At 43.0% G+C, this 15,817-nt stretch overlaps 1 protein-coding gene across 5 annotated transcripts in view; it reads left to right on the top strand.

Moving 5' to 3' along the window:
- The window catches only part of LOC134212207 (E3 ubiquitin-protein ligase MIB2), a 121,980-nt gene extending 106,480 nt beyond the window's left edge, over positions 1-15,500 (top strand). For all 5 annotated transcript variants that reach the window (XM_062689859.1, XM_062689858.1, XM_062689857.1 and 2 more), the window contains exons 5-7: positions 4,864-5,165; positions 5,480-6,134; positions 13,045-15,500. In XM_062689859.1, the coding sequence (XP_062545843.1) occupies positions 4,864-5,165; positions 5,480-6,134; positions 13,045-14,995 (2,908 nt within the window). In that variant the 3' untranslated portion in view covers positions 14,996-15,500. The remainder of the gene's footprint in view (positions 1-4,863; positions 5,166-5,479; positions 6,135-13,044) is intronic.
- Positions 15,501-15,817: the final 317 nt, after the last annotated feature.

The raw sequence follows: 15,817 nt of genomic DNA, 5'->3' as shown, positions 1-15,817 counted from the left end.
CCTAACATTTGTCCGACTTGGAATGAACATCGGGTGAATTTTTCAGACCGGTTCATACTATAGACACTATAGGTTCCATAGACGAGCTGAGGCGAAGGCGAGTGTAGCCAAACGAACTGTCAGTTAGTGTAGCCAAACGAGCATGACGTCACAATTGCAATCCAAGCAACGGAGCGTGTGACGTCAAATTCACGTGGTACACTGTGAAAAAGAGGAAAACACACTTAATCGAAATTACCCAACCGTTCCTGCGCTCGTCTATGGAACCTATAGTGTCTATAGTTCATACGTGCAGCACTTCTTCGTTTTTTATTTTAGATTTTAAAAATAGTTAGAGCCTTTAAAAAATATGGGTTCTTCGGCAATAAAACAAGACACAATTTTTGATGGGAAAGGTCAATTGAATTCAGAGTTCGCAAATGGTTTGCCCCTGTTCATTCAATTGATAGCAGCAAATGCATAAGGGGCAGTTCATTTACCACGTGGACAGGTTTTAATCAGATTTAGATACCCCCCTCTCCTAGCGTGGACAATTTTACCTTACCTTATGAATCCTGTACACCTCCGGTGGCGCAAAGGGCCGACTTGAAAGATCTCTATCCTGAGCGTTGCCCAGCTATCGCTTTAACCCGTTGCCAGGTTAGATTTCGGTGGACTTCTTTTATTTCTTTATTGAGGCTTTGCCGCCAATAGCCTCTGGGTCTGCCTCTGCTGCGATGTCCCATTGGGTTCCAGTCTAATGCTTGTTTACAGATTTCCGCCCCTACGTAGAGTGTGGCCAACCCAGCCCCACTTTCGATCCCGAATTTCTGCTGCTATCGGCCTCTGGTGACAACGACGATGAAGCTCGTTGCTTGAGATCCAGTTGTGAGGCCACCATGCCAGAATTATATATCGCAGGCATATGTTGATGAACACCTGCAGCCGTTGAGTGTTCTCCACTGATACACACCATGTTTCGCTAGCACAGATTTCACGTTAGATTTGAAAATTCGTATTCTGGTGCGTTCACTTATCTGCCTGTTTTTCCAGATATTAAACTCGCAAAGGCAGCCCTTGCTTTCTTTATCCGTGCGCCTATGTCGATCTTGGTACCGCCGTCAGACGCCATTTGGCTACCAAGATATTGGAAGTTGTCCGGCTACTGTGAAACTGGAAGGAGTCACCGTGTTTACATCCAACGATTTGGTTTTGTTGACGTTGATGACTAAACCTGCCGAGGAGGAGCGCTCGGCAAGGTCGTTGAGCTTACCCTGCATATCTGAGCGCCGTTGCGCGAGGAGTACAACTCAGGGCGCCCCACATATTCTCGTGATTGAGACGGTCGAAAGCTTTTTCGTAGTCAATGACCCGCTTAAGCGTCGCGAGATATCGTAGAGGAGGCGAATGTCCCCGGTTGCGACGACTCTCTTTCCTTCGTCGGCCAGAGAGTCTGCCCACGTTCGCTTGCCCCGTCGACATGAGCGTTTTACTTCCTTCTCAAGAGCCGAGTATCGTTGACGGGCTAAGACTTTGGCTCCTCTGGTTTTTGATCGCTCTATCGCGGCTTTGGCTTCTTTTCGCTCCTCTATCTTCCCCCAGGTCTCATCGGTGATCCATTGTTTTCTCTGGGTGCGCAGTTCGCCCAGATTGTTCTCGCTGGTAACGATGAAGGCCTTGCCCATTGGTCCATTGGTCTTCCACGCTGCCACCTTCCGGAATATCTGAAGCACGCGTCTCCAGTTCTTCAACGAAGGACCGTTTCACCGTGGCATCTTCCAGTCGGCGTGTGTTTAATCGTCGTCCAACTCTTTCCTCCTGCCGATGAATCCGCGCAATGCGCAGGCGTATTTCGCCGATGAGGAGGTGATGATCAGACGCGATATCGTCACTACGTTTATTCCGTACATCAAGAAGGCTCCGTTTCCATTTTCGGCTGATGCAGATGTGGTCAATTTGAGTTTCTATAAAGCCGTCACGGGAGACCCACGTGACCTTGTGAACCGGTCGATGAGGGAAGAGCGATCCCACGATCACCATGTCGTTATTACCACAAAATTCTGCGAACAGTTCTCCGTTTTCGCTCATTTCTCCGAGACCATGGCGTCCCATAATGCGCTCATGGTTCGAGTTGTCGGATCCGATCTTCGCATTGAAGGCGCCCAAACAGATCTTGATATCACCCTTCGGAATTCTATCTACGACGGCATTGAGTTGACTGTAGAAGTTCTCTTTGTCTTGCAGATCGGCAGCATCGGTTGGCGTGGTCCGACTCGCGATTTAAAATCAAATTAAACTTAAAAATGACAGTCCAATACATTTCAAATAAACCTGCTCGCAAAATTTGACACATATCGAATCATTTTTGATAGATGTTTTAAGGGTATTGCTGGGTAGCACCAGCCATTATTATGACTAGATGGTTTTATAATTTTCGAACTTTTACTTTTAAGTTTAATTTGATTTTAATTCGCGAGTTCTTCGCGGATTCAGTTACATGTTCACTGGGCTCGCTTTTCACGCAGCCTACATAAATTTCCACATCCACCTGGTTTTTATACGGTGTTTGTGATTTTTTTCGTTGGACTAGTTCAATGTTTTATCAAACATGCCAGTAATTTTCTCTTCTTCTTCAATGGCTCTACATTCCAACTAGAACTTAGCCTTGTCTTCTATTAGCAATTCCACTTTCAAAGCTCTTCTATGCTTGCCAATTGCATGAATATGTATCTTGGGTGGCAAGTACAATAGATGTACCAAGGGAACCGATAATTTTTAACACTCGGAAGCGTGCTATGCCGGACCAATAATCGAACTCGGCATTTCTGATTTGCCAATCCTGCGCCGCTGCTTGCAAGGCAACTGGAGATTCGATGGTCATAATCAGCAATTGATCTTATCATTTTATTATCGACCAATAAGGTCGGAAAAAATATTAATTTCTTTTTTTGTCCCATTGATCTTTTAAAAATACAAAAAATAAATGATTAATTTGATAAAATTGAAAAACTCTTCAGTTTTCTTTAAAAAATTTCTATGATAGTCCGCAACTTTATTATTTTTTCCATAAAAATTTGTAATCCCTCTCAAATACCTAAATAAATTTAACCACGAAATTTTGAGGGGGCGGAAATGAAAAATAATAAAATTTGTTCCGGCCTAACTCGTTCCAGAGGCTGAGTTCCGAAATTTGTTGTATGGTGGCAATATGTTTCCTCTGTCATTTTGTCTAACAGTACATTGCTTCTTCTTCTCCTTATTGGCATTACATCCCCCAATGGGACATTGCCGCCTCGCTGCTTAGTGTTCATTCAGCTCTTCCACAGTTATTAACCGTGAAGTTTTTATGTCATGTTACCATTTTTGCATTCGTATGTATATCATGAGGCTAACACGATGATACTTTTATGCCCAGGAAAGTCGAGACAATTCCCGAATCAAAAATTGCCTAGACCGGCATCAGGAATCGAACCCAGCCACCTTTAGCATGGTCTTGCTTTATAGCCAAGTCTCTTACCGCTAGGCTAAGGAGGGCCCCGTACATTGCTCAATGTTCAACATTTACAGCGAGAAACGCTAGTGACGCTTAATGATAATGAGTGTTATCATTTAGTGCGATACTAGCGTTTCACGGTGTAGATATTAGACTTGGAAAAATGTACTGTTAGACAAAGTTGTAGAGGAAACATAGTGCTAGAAGTGCACAATATAACACGTTTTGGAATTTAGCTTCCGCGACGATTTATTGATTAAATACTAAATAATAATGAAACATATACGAAAGTATAAAACCGGCAGAAATGATAAGTTCAATCTTTGCTCATAATCAACTGAAACTAAATTGCATAAAAAGCGTCCCCCAGTGTATTCATTATAGTACATACTAGTGTTACTGATAGCAACAGTTCTTGTAAATTAATGTGCTAAATGTAGCATAATTGTCACATGTGCATAAGGAACCCAACAAATATGGGTCAAGTATGTGCCCACCGGTAGTATACCCCTCAATGCGGTACAATTTCAATCAGCACAAAGCGAATCTCAATTCCATACATGTAATACCTTTTCAATGGAGTTAGGAACAGTAGTTTGCTACTTGGAAGAAGAAGAATCCAATATGTTCTTGGAAATACCCTTAATTATTGTTATTGCATCATTATCCTGTTGAATCTGTTGACCGACCACATACAACTCAAAATACGTAATATTGCAGGTAAAGTATGATTTTGTTTCTATAAGCCAAATTCGCTATTCTTGATGTTTTCAAGACACATGAATTATTAATTTTAAAAGAACGCATATTCCAATATACCTGGCAATAAACGTACTTTGCTCGCGCCTAACGCGTATTGTTCTCGGGATTTCCCCCGATACCCATGATTCAAAAAACTTGCTTAACTTGCTTTTGCCTTCAGCCATACTGTAGCTCGCGCAGCGGCAGCGAATGTCCATCACATGGAATACCTTCGCTGTGATAAACATCCGCCTTTTTGCTGATCGCGAAAGAAGAAAGTTCGCCTGCTTCCCTCAAACCATTTCGCATTTGAGCGGGGCCAGACGGCCAGTCCTGTGTTTTATTAACTCACTGCAGTTCAATTCGCATTTATCTAGCGGTAAGTTCAGTTTACCGATTTCGTCTCGCTTCGTTACCTGCACGTTAGCTATTTGCTTTCAATTTTCACCGTAAATTGAGCGAAGGTTCGCGCCTGTTTGCTGGTAGGTGTTGAACACCACGTGAGGGATCTCATTGTGTGGGCAAGGATTTTCTCTTTTCCAATCATCGCACCTCCATCCAATTCAATCCAATTAAACATTCCAAACAATGTAGAGATGAATTAATAATTTATGACCTTTGTTTCTTTCCATCTATCGCATCGTTTGCAGAGTTCGTGTTCCGCCACGCAAGGGTGCACTTAAGGTACAGCTGAAGGGAATTTTTGTCGGAGCACGCGTCGTCCGGGGGCCGGACTGGGAATGGAATAACCAAGACGGCGGTCCAAACAAAACCGGGCGTGTTATGGAAATTCGTGGCTGGGATAACGAATCTTGTCGAAGCGTAGCGAGTGTAACTTGGGCGTCCGGATCTACGAACGTGTACCGGCTAGGTCACAAGGGAAACGTGGATCTGCGCTACGTGCAGCCAGCCGTTGGAGGATACTATTATAAAGATCACATGCCGGTTTTAGGTGAGTTAGCTATTTTGAATTGTTTATATAATTGATGACGCGCAGAATTGATTAGCTATTATAGTCACTAGATCAACAAGCTCATTCATTTTGTTTCCATAACGAAAGAAACCTATCTTGTAGCTTATCTCGCAATTTGTATCTTCCTTTTTCTGCTTTCATTATAACTTATCATGTAAATCTAACTGTCTTAAGGTATCAGTGCTTTTAGCAATAGACAGACATTTCTTTTCTACACAAAGCGTACAATAAATTCGAGCCTCACACTAATTTGCATCCGTAATTTGATTAATTCATATCGTTTTTATTTACAGGGCAACCGGAGGAGCAGCAACCGGTTTCGCCGCCTGTTCGCTCGCACTTCAATGTCGGAGATCGGATCCAGGTGGCCATCCCGGAAGAAAGACTCATGGCACTGCAGCAGGGCCACGGAGGCTGGAATCCGCGGATGGCCGAGTATCTGTCGAAGATAGGCATTGTACATAGGATCACGGAGAAGGGTGATATTCGGGTTCAGTATGAGGGTTGCGCCAACCGGTGGACGTTTCATCCGGCGGCCCTCATCAGGATCTATAGTTTTAATGTAGGAGACATTGTAACGTTCATCACGGATGCGGTCAAAATGCAGCAACTGCAGAAAGGCCACGGCGAATGGGTGGAAACGATGCACAACGTGCTCGGGAAGTCAGGAAAGGTGATCAAAATCTACGGGGATGGTGATCTGAGGGTGCAGCAGTTGGATGATGATTTAGCCTGGACGGTGAATCCAAAGTGTGTCAAATTGGAGCGTTCGTTGATATCGCAGGCGACGGCAACCGAACGATCCAACAGTATGATGGATTTGAGCAATCAGCGCACCAACGAGCACCATATAGCGCCCCTATCGGGACTATCCGGAACGTCGGCTGCCGACAGGCTTGTTAGAGAGGCTGCCCAAGGCAATATGGATTTCGTGCAAAATTATCTCAGGTGAGTGATAACGATGAAAACGCTGATGATCTTTTCTATCCTTTTTGCCTCGTTTACGTCATATTAATTATACGGAAAGGCTATAGGACCACTCTAAACTCGAACTTTTGATAAAAGGCTCGGATACCCATAGTTTTATATACCCATTAACGCAACTTGACGAATTGAGGTGATTCCTGAAAGTGTGTGTTAGAGTGGGGTGTCAAGGTCATTTATTTTCAAATCAATGGTTTTTCGTTGTGTAATTACGTTATGGTTTACGTTATGTAATTTGCTTTTACAAAGGTTCTCAACAATTGAATATTCTATCCGCAGCTCTCAGTTATTTTCTCCAGTACGGGTTATTGGAAGAAATGTTTTGATATTAGAGTTTTACCTATACTAACATAGTGCTGCAAATCGAAATCGCATACGCCACCATTTGGCTACGGGTGTCCTCAGTATTGTTTTTCAAAAAGTTTTGGTTAATCGTGTCGCTATACTAATCGAAAATGTGAAATATAAATGATAGCTGATATACTGCCACGATTCGCATAAGAGTCCCATGTCGGTTTTTGGCGATTTTGATTTTCTTTCAGAAATAAACTCATATTTAAGAAAAACTGATAAAATAATAGGCTTTGTTCTAGATATTTGAAAATCAAAACCCACTTGTGTTGTCCCATCTTGCTATTTATTCGCATAACAGTCACATTCCACATTTTGATACACTTTCGCACAAAACATCAATGTAATTATGGTCCATTTAATAGTTTCATAGCTATGTATAACGATAAAGAATATTAGGGGCAGTAGTGGCAATATGAACATACGGGACAATATGAGCTACCCTCATTTTGAGCTTATTGACAAGTTTTACCATGTGAAAGTTATATGATCTTTAAAAGAATGATCAACATATGTCTCAACGTAAAAACCGCATTAAAATTTAATTCGAACATGAAAATACACTTGAAAATGTAAATTTTCTTTGCATAGGCAAAATTATTATAAGATTTGAAGTTTATATAACAATCAAAAGATCTATTATAATTGAATATTGTGCACATATGTTTGTACTGATACAAATCTGAATTTATCATAAAACTTTTTTTTCCAAAACCATGTCTCTATGGGGCAATTTGGGCATACCTGCACAGAGCAAGATATCAGGCCTTAATATGCGAACAAGTTCAAATTTAATTTGCCAAATACAAGAATATTATCTTTCTATGTTAGATTCATGACGGAAAAATGACAACACCGCATTACTGCGATCGGAACAGAAAAAATGACCATTGATCAATTGAAATGTGACTGTTCAAACGGTGAAGAGTGGCAAATCGGTTCGGTCCGCTGTTGTGCGGTTTAATAATTTTATTTGGTATGGAATACTCTAAACTGTTGTAGGAATATCATTCTTCTATCATTCTTCCGTATTACCACACTTTTCCTTAAAACAAAAAAATAAAGTTTTGGATGAGAGGCCCATACTGCCCCAAATGCTGGCTCATATTGCCCCGTATAGTCGGAATCACACATCAAAATCAATACATTTTCAAAAGTGCATTCCAAAAATTTCCAAACGCAATTTTCATCATTCATCGACATAATATGAAAGGTAACACTCCCTAATATAAGTCAACTACATTTGAATGATGATTTTTTGAGCTTCTCAGCGCTTTTCGGAACGATTTCCTTAGGTGGCCCATATTGCCTCGATCACCCCTATGCCAAATTTTTGCTGGTTTTATCGATTTATTAGAATTTTTTGAATTTCTCCATGTAAAACTGTAAAATGTAAAATTCATGTAAAATTCAACGGCATATTTCTCAAGTTGAAGAAAACTCTCATGGGACGCTTATGCGAATAGGGGCAGTATAGTGTGGTTGCTATCTATTCATCTGATGTGCGAAAGCAGGTATGTCCATTCAGAAAACTCTTTTATTGGGCTCAAGTCAATGAAACATGGCTGCTAAAAAACTGAGTCAAAGTGACTTTTCACGCAAGTTTATGGCTTTTAATGGTTGAAGAAGTGTATGAATCTAGCGTAATGAAGCTGACATATGTTTGATACACTTTTATTTAAAGAAGCAGTGGTAAATATCTCCCTTTAAATCGACGTATTATCGCTGAAATATTGATTAATTTGCGTGATGAGCCAACGCTACATCCAGGCCTAACATTACCTCTTGTCACGTCACCCTACATCAGAACTTTTTCTGTATCGGGCATCATTCAGATCCTAATAACATTTTATTTAGACAATCTCAGCTATGGGCCTCAGCTATAAAAATTCACTCACACGAACCACACCAATTTAAAATCCCAACCCATCAGCAATACTCAACTCAACATCGAATTAACAATCGATTCATACCTGCCCCACAGATAGTGCGAAAAAAATTGAGAGATGAGATGAACCGATGTGAATTGAGTGGAGCAACAAACACTGAATCGGACTCAGAAGATTGATTCAATTTAGACTCAATGATTCGGTGGTAGGTCATTCGCATAAAGCCGTATGGCATTACCCCGTTTGGTATGAAGGTCACTTGACGTAATGTCGTTTGGCAAGGTTCTTTCAGTTTTGGCTTTGCTCAGTTTTAAGGCGAAAGAAAATATTAGCCCTTTTTCCAAATGATGCATATGGCGGGAAGAAGGCAAGAGAGAATATAATTCCTTCTTTTAACTCTGGCATTTTCTCGGTTTGAGGTATTAAGCAAGTATACGAACCAATTTTGGTGCATTTGCCGGACAGAAGCTAAGAGAGGATGAAGTTCCTTCTATCTTTCAGTTTCTCGGTTTTTTGGTAAGATACGATCTTTCCTCCCAAAGGATGCATTTGTCCGGAAAAAGGCAAGAGAGGATATGATTTCTTCTTTCGCTTAATGCATTTGCTCGGTTTAACGAAAGGGAAGATGTGAATCATTCTTTCGAAGGATATATTGTCGTGCAGAAGGCAAAAGAGGCTGAATTGGCCGAATTACTCGCAACAATTTCCATTCGACTGAGAATCCTGATACGTTCACGCAGATTTGCTCGTCCAGATTCTCTAAAAAGAGAACATATATAAAGCGGGCATCGAGCGGCTACCTTCTACCAAAGCTGTGGCATCACTAACGAGCTGGGAACCGGCTTCATAGTGCTGGGAAAGATGCGCCAACGCGTGATTGGGTGGCAGCCAATCAACGCAAGGATGTGCAAGCTGAGGATAAAAGGCCGTTTCTTCAACTATAGCATCATCAACGTGCACTGCCCACACGAAGGGAGACCCGACGACGAGAAAGAAACGTTCTATGCACAGCTGGAACAGACATACGATGGATGCCCACCGCGGGACGTCACAATCGTCATCGGTGACATGAACGCTCAGGTAGGAAGAGAGGAAATGTATAGACCGGTCATCGGACCGGATAGTCTGCATACCGTATCGAACGACAACGGCCAACGATGCATAAACTTTGCAGCCTCTCGCGGAATGGTAGTCCGAAGCACCTTCTTCCCCCGCAAGAATACCCACAAGGCCACATGGAAATCACCTAATCAAGTAACGGAAAACCAAATCGACCACGTTCTAATCGACGGTAAATTCTTCTCCGACCTCACGAACGTACGCACTTACCGCAGTGCGAATATTGAATCCGACCACTACTCGTTGCAGTATGTCTGCGCTCAAAACTCTCGACGGTGTACAACACGCGTCGGAGTCGTCCGCCGCGACTAAACATTGGGCGGCTAGAAGACGGTAGACTAGCCCAAGACTACGCGTAGCAGCTGGAAGTGGCACTCCCAACGGAAGAGCAGCAAAGACGGAGGAACTGTGCCGCGCTAATAACGCACGAAAGTTCTATGAGAAGTTGAACCGTTCACGTAAGAGCCACGTGCCACAGCCCGATATGTGTAAGCACATAAACGGGGACCTTCTAACAAACGAGCGTCAGGTGATCCAAAGGTGGCGGCAGCACTACGAAGAGCACCTGAATGGCGATATGGCAGACAACGGTGGCGGTATGGTAATGAACCTAGGAGCACGCGCGCAAGACATGTGACTTCCGGCTCCGAATCTCCAGGAAATCCAGGGGGAGATCGGCCGGCTGAAAACAACAAAGCTCCTGGAGCTGGCCAACTACCAGGAGAGCTGTTTAAACACGGTGGTGAGGCACTGACTAGAGCGCTGCACTGGGTGATTACCAAGGTTTGGGAGGATAAGGTTCTGCCGCAGGAGTGGATGGAAGGTGTCGTGTGTCCCATGTACAAAAAGGGCGATAAGCTGGATTGCAGCAACTACCGCGCAATCACATTGCTGAACGCCGCCTACAAGGCACTCTTCCAAATTTTATGCCGCCGACTAACACCAATTGCAAGAGAGTTCGAGGGGCAGTACCAGGCGGGATTTATGGGTGAACGCTCTACCACAGACCAGCTTTTCGCCATACGGCAGGTATTGCAGAAATGCCGCGAATACAACGTGCCCACACATCATCTATTTATCGACTTCAAAGCCGCATATGATACAATCGATCGGGACCAGCTATGGCAGCTAATGCACGAACACGGATTTCCGGATAAACTGACACGGTTGATCAAATGATCGATGATGGATCGAGTGATGTGCGTAGTTCGAGTTTCAGGGGCATTCTCGAGTCCCTTTGAAACGCGCAGAGGGTTACGGCAAGGTGATGGTCTTTCGTGTCTGCTATTCAACATCGCTTTGGAAGGGGTAATACGAAAAGCAGGGATCAACACGAGTGGTACAATTTTCACGAAGTCCGTCCAGTTATATTGTTTCGCCGACGACATTGATATCATGGCACGTAACTTTGAGAGGATGGAGGAAGCCTACATCAGACTGAAAAGCGAAGCTTAACGGATCGGACTAGTCATCAACACGTCGAAGACGAAGTACATGATAGGAAGAGGCTCAAGAGAGGTCAATGTAAGCCACCCACCATGAGTTTCTAGCGTTGTTGATGAAATCGAGGTGGTAGAAGAATTTGTGTACTTGGGCTCACTGGTGACCGCCGCTAACGATACTAGCAGAGAAATTCGAAGACGTATAGTGGCTGGAAATCGTACGTACTTTGGACTCCGCAAGACGCTCCGATCAAATAGAGTTCGCCGCCGTACCAAACTGACTATCTACAAAACGCTTATTAGACCGGTAGTTCTCAACGGACACGAGACCTGGACGATGCTCGTGGAGGACCAAGTTTGGACTTGGAGTTTTCGAAAGGAAAGTGTTGCGTACCATCTATGGTGGGGTGCAGATGGCGGACGGTACGTGGAGGAGGCGAATGAACCACGAGTTGCATCAGCTTTTGGGAGAACCATCCATCGTTCACACCGCGAAAACCGGAAGACTGCGGTGGGCCGGGCTCGTAGCCAGAATGTCGGACAGTAAGCCGGTCAAAATGGTTCTCGACAACGATCCGACGGGAACAAGAAGGCGAGGTGCACAGCGGGCAAGGTGGATCGATCAGGTGGATGACGATTTGCGGACCCTCCGCAGACGGCGTGGTTGGCGAAGTGCAGCCATGGACCGAGCTGAATGGAGAAGACTTTTATGTGCAGCACACGCCACTCCGGCCTTAGTCTGGTAATAAAATAAAATAAAATATATGGCCCGTAGTTTCATAATAGTGCTGTCCAATGAGCAGCTCGACGTTGTTCCCGTCCTGCTCGCTTTTTTTGTCAACAAATGGACATGAGAGGGATGCGGATGGGAACAACTTCGAGCTACTTCGAGATGCTCATTGGACAGCATTAATATTATATACCAATAGCAGAGATTGAATCGAAAAGGGAATGGAAAAATCTCTCACTTATCATTTCTGTATACATTTACGTTATATAGCACACCGTGAGAGTCTTTTTTCGCAAGCTGTCATGATAAAGAAGTGATTCGTGTGTTAATCCTTATGATAAATTTGTTTTGAAAATCTCCAAACGCGGGTGCACTGTTTCTGATGATGCATCCCAACTTGTTTTACACAGCTGTGTGGTCCCCAACAGCGAGAGCGATGCGTTTTATCCTCACTTGTCGGTGCCTATCCGGTTCTTTTTTTTTTCAAACTTTTATGTATACAAGTTTAATGAACTTATTTCCATGGCTTGTAATGCTTTCAAACAGTTTTAGCCTTTCTTCTATCATTGTTCGTTGTCTATTGAGAGCGATTTCTGCAAACCCTGACCAATAGACATAGTTTCATACATAGAAGAGATATCTGTTTGTATGAGCGTTTTAAAAGAACGCGACAATGTGATTTCTTCTGAAAAATACTGTTCATAACATTAACATACAAGAGATCAAGAGAATAAGAATCATTTTCCTATTAAAAAGGGGAAACGTGCAATGGGCAAGTTTTCCTGCTAAACATTCCATATCTTTATTCTTCTTTTGTCCCGTCGTATAATCATGCGTTCTATTATCACGTATTGTCCATCTAGTGAAAACAAAGTAAATGAATCGCTCGAATAAGGCAGTAATCTTGGCAAGAATCAAAAACCAAATGCAAGAACCAAGAACAATAAAGTCTTGTTCCTTTCTAAGTTACCACCAAATTTCTTGTGCTGTACAAACTGAAAAATGAGAAATCCATATAAAAATTGAAAGACAAAGAATCGCAAGAAGTTTTCAGTTCATTTTAGTGAGTATGTGCCCCTATTAATGTCAAATGTGAATTCTTCAATTGAAACCATATTCTCACAATCTTTCAGTCTTTTGTTATTTCAGCCTTATGTAAGATTTTTACTTTTTCCGCCTTCCGTGTTCAGCCTTATGAGTTTTCAGCCTTAAGTGATTCAGCCTTGTGTGGAAGTCCCGATTTTTCCCATACCTGGACAACCTTATTATCAATCATTTTAATTATTCCGATGTTGTTCTTTAAAATCTTATTTAAACGGCATTTTTTTTGTACTTTTTTCCAGTGCCAATCCGGAAGAAGTGGACTGCGTCAGCGGGGGGAAAACATGCCTCCAGGTGGCGGCCCACCAGGGCCATGTCGATCTGGTCAAGCACCTGCTGGCACTCGGTGCCAACGTGAACGTCGTGGACAAGGAGGGTGACTCGACGCTTCACTACGCGGCATTCGGAAACCAGCCGGACATTATGCGCATACTGTTGCAGCACAATGCCAACATCGACGTGCTGAACGCTTCGCACTGCTCAGCGTTGCACATTTCGGCCCACAAGAAACCTCCACACTGTGTCAAGGTTTTACTGGAGTTTGAGGCGAACGTCAATGTGCAGGATGCTTACGGTGATACGGCATTGCACGATGCGATAGGCAAAGAGAACACCGAGGTCGTGGAACTATTGTGTGCATGTTCCACTTTGGACTTGACCATAAGAAACAAACGAGGATTCAATGCGCTGCACCATGCTTCGCTGAAGGGTAATGTTCACGCTGCGCGTAATATCATTCGGCTAGCGCGGCAGTTGGTCAATGTTCGAAAAGATGACGGATTTTCAGCCTTGCATCTAGCAGCACTGAATGGACATTCGAAAGTGGTCGATGTTTTGGTAAAGGAGGGACAAGCTGATATTAATATAAGAAACAACCGGAGACAAACGCCATTTTTGCTGGCTGTTTCCCAAGGTCATACTGCTGCTATTGAAAAATTGGTTGAATTAAAGTGTGACATTGCTGCTAAAGACGAAGATGGTGACAATGCAATGCATTTGTGTATCATTAAGAAGGCGAATCTTGTGCAGGATGTTACGGTAACGGATTCTCCCATGATTTTCGAAATGTATCAATCTTTGGCGCCGATTGTTAGTGAAAATCGTTTGATGTATGCACTGTTGTGCTTTCTAGCGAAAGAAGGATGCCCCTTGGAAGTAAATTATAAAGGCGCAAGAGTGTTAGATTGGATTCCTAGTCAACAAATAAAGGATATTATAATTGGATATGAGAGAGCTAGAATTGCTAGAGAGAAAGCTGCAAGTGCAGGTCCGCCTGCTACCGATCGATCGTTGAACAACTCTCGAGAGGAAGATGATGATCCTCCTATAATTCAGATGAATTCCAACTTGGAGGCAATGAGTCTGGCTGCTAATAATTTAGATGAAAGCGAAGGCAACAATTCGATTGTGCTACACGAAGGAGCTGCAAGTCCTGGGACCAGTGGATTAGGGCAATCAAATCCGCCAACTCCGGCCCGCAGAAATCGCGGGCACAATCGAGAGGCTGCCGGTGTAACTCCGCCGCCCATTCCAAGTCATCATCCGAACGTGGTACAAGAGGAAGACTCCAAACGAATGAACAATGAGCCATCAGTCCCGAGTGAAGCATCTGGTCCCAGTGTTACTCCTTTAGATAGTCCAGCACGTTTCCAATCACCAAATAGAGCCTTATCGCCTATCATGGCGGGCACACCCGAGTCTGGCGGTGGTAGTTCTTCCAAGCATATCAGCCGACGACAATACTCCGAGAAGAATCCAACTGCTTCCCCAGTGGCAGTTCTGTCTACAAGTCCGCCGGTAATCACCAACCTCCCTCAGGAATGTATCGTCTGCAACGAACTAATGCTGTTAATTATCTTCGACCCATGTCAGCATCAAATTACTTGCGAAGAATGTGGTATTCGTATGAAAAAGTGCTTGTCCTGTGGTGTGTACATAGAACGACGCGTTACTATCAACGGAAAACAGTTGTTCAATCCGAAAGACAATCGCCAACCATCCGCTGATCGACTCCGCTACCTCGAAAGTAAGATAATGGAAATCGAAGAAACACATTGCTGTAGCATCTGCATGGAACGACGTCGTAATGTGGCCTTCCTGTGTGGACACGGAGCTTGTTCGAAATGCGCAGAAACGCTCAAGATTTGTCACATGTGCCGCAAAACGATAACTAAAAAAATCAATCTATACTAAATGTGTTTTACTGTCAACTCCGACCGCGGTTTTTTTCCGGTTCAACCGCGATGTTACCAAAAATTACGAAGCGTTTTACTACAGCCACTCTATCTTATCTTTCTCCTCTTTTAACATTCTGTGCTTCTGTGAATGTCATCCTTATGGTATGAAAAAAAAATCCGTGATCTGCTGTTAATATCGACCCAACATGTCTTTTCTTGAGTCGATTTTCTACTTGTTCTGCACTATGTTTCAGCACCATATAACGTCACCCGTGTAATCCGAGTTGTACAACACTTTTTCGCTAAGAGTAGATAGTATTTTCCTAATTGAAACATTTCCTTTCTCGCTACCAAAAAAATAAATAAATCACCACTAAATCTAAGTGTAAATAAGCTGAATTGTAACAAAAAATAAGTGTATTTATGTGCATGTTCTTCCAAAATGCTCTGACCGTGGAAAACTCTAAGCCAACATGGATATGCGGAAGGCTAATTTTAGTAATAAACGAACCGAACTATTATACCATTGTTTCATTACTCATCGATTTCGTCGCCATTGACTGACTTGCATATAAACTACACAGCAAACAGTGTAATCAACCGAAAGGATCAAACATACGCAATAAAACAGCAAACATTGACACCCGACTGCACAAACATTGCACCCTATTATCAGTCTACTACTTCATTTCGTGTAATTCGATAAGTTGTAGGTGGTTCCATACAAAATCATGTTTATTTATCATATTTACACCAATTGTTTTGGCTTGCGCATATGAAGGAACAAAGCGTTTTTATAAACATATTAATGGGCGGAACGAACAACGTAGTCTTACTT

The sequence above is a fragment of the Armigeres subalbatus genome, chromosome 2, assembly GCF_024139115.2.
Source record: "Armigeres subalbatus isolate Guangzhou_Male chromosome 2, GZ_Asu_2, whole genome shotgun sequence".
NCBI lineage: Eukaryota > Metazoa > Arthropoda > Insecta > Diptera > Culicidae > Armigeres > Armigeres subalbatus.
This window is presented reverse-complemented; position numbering and strand designations above follow the sequence as displayed.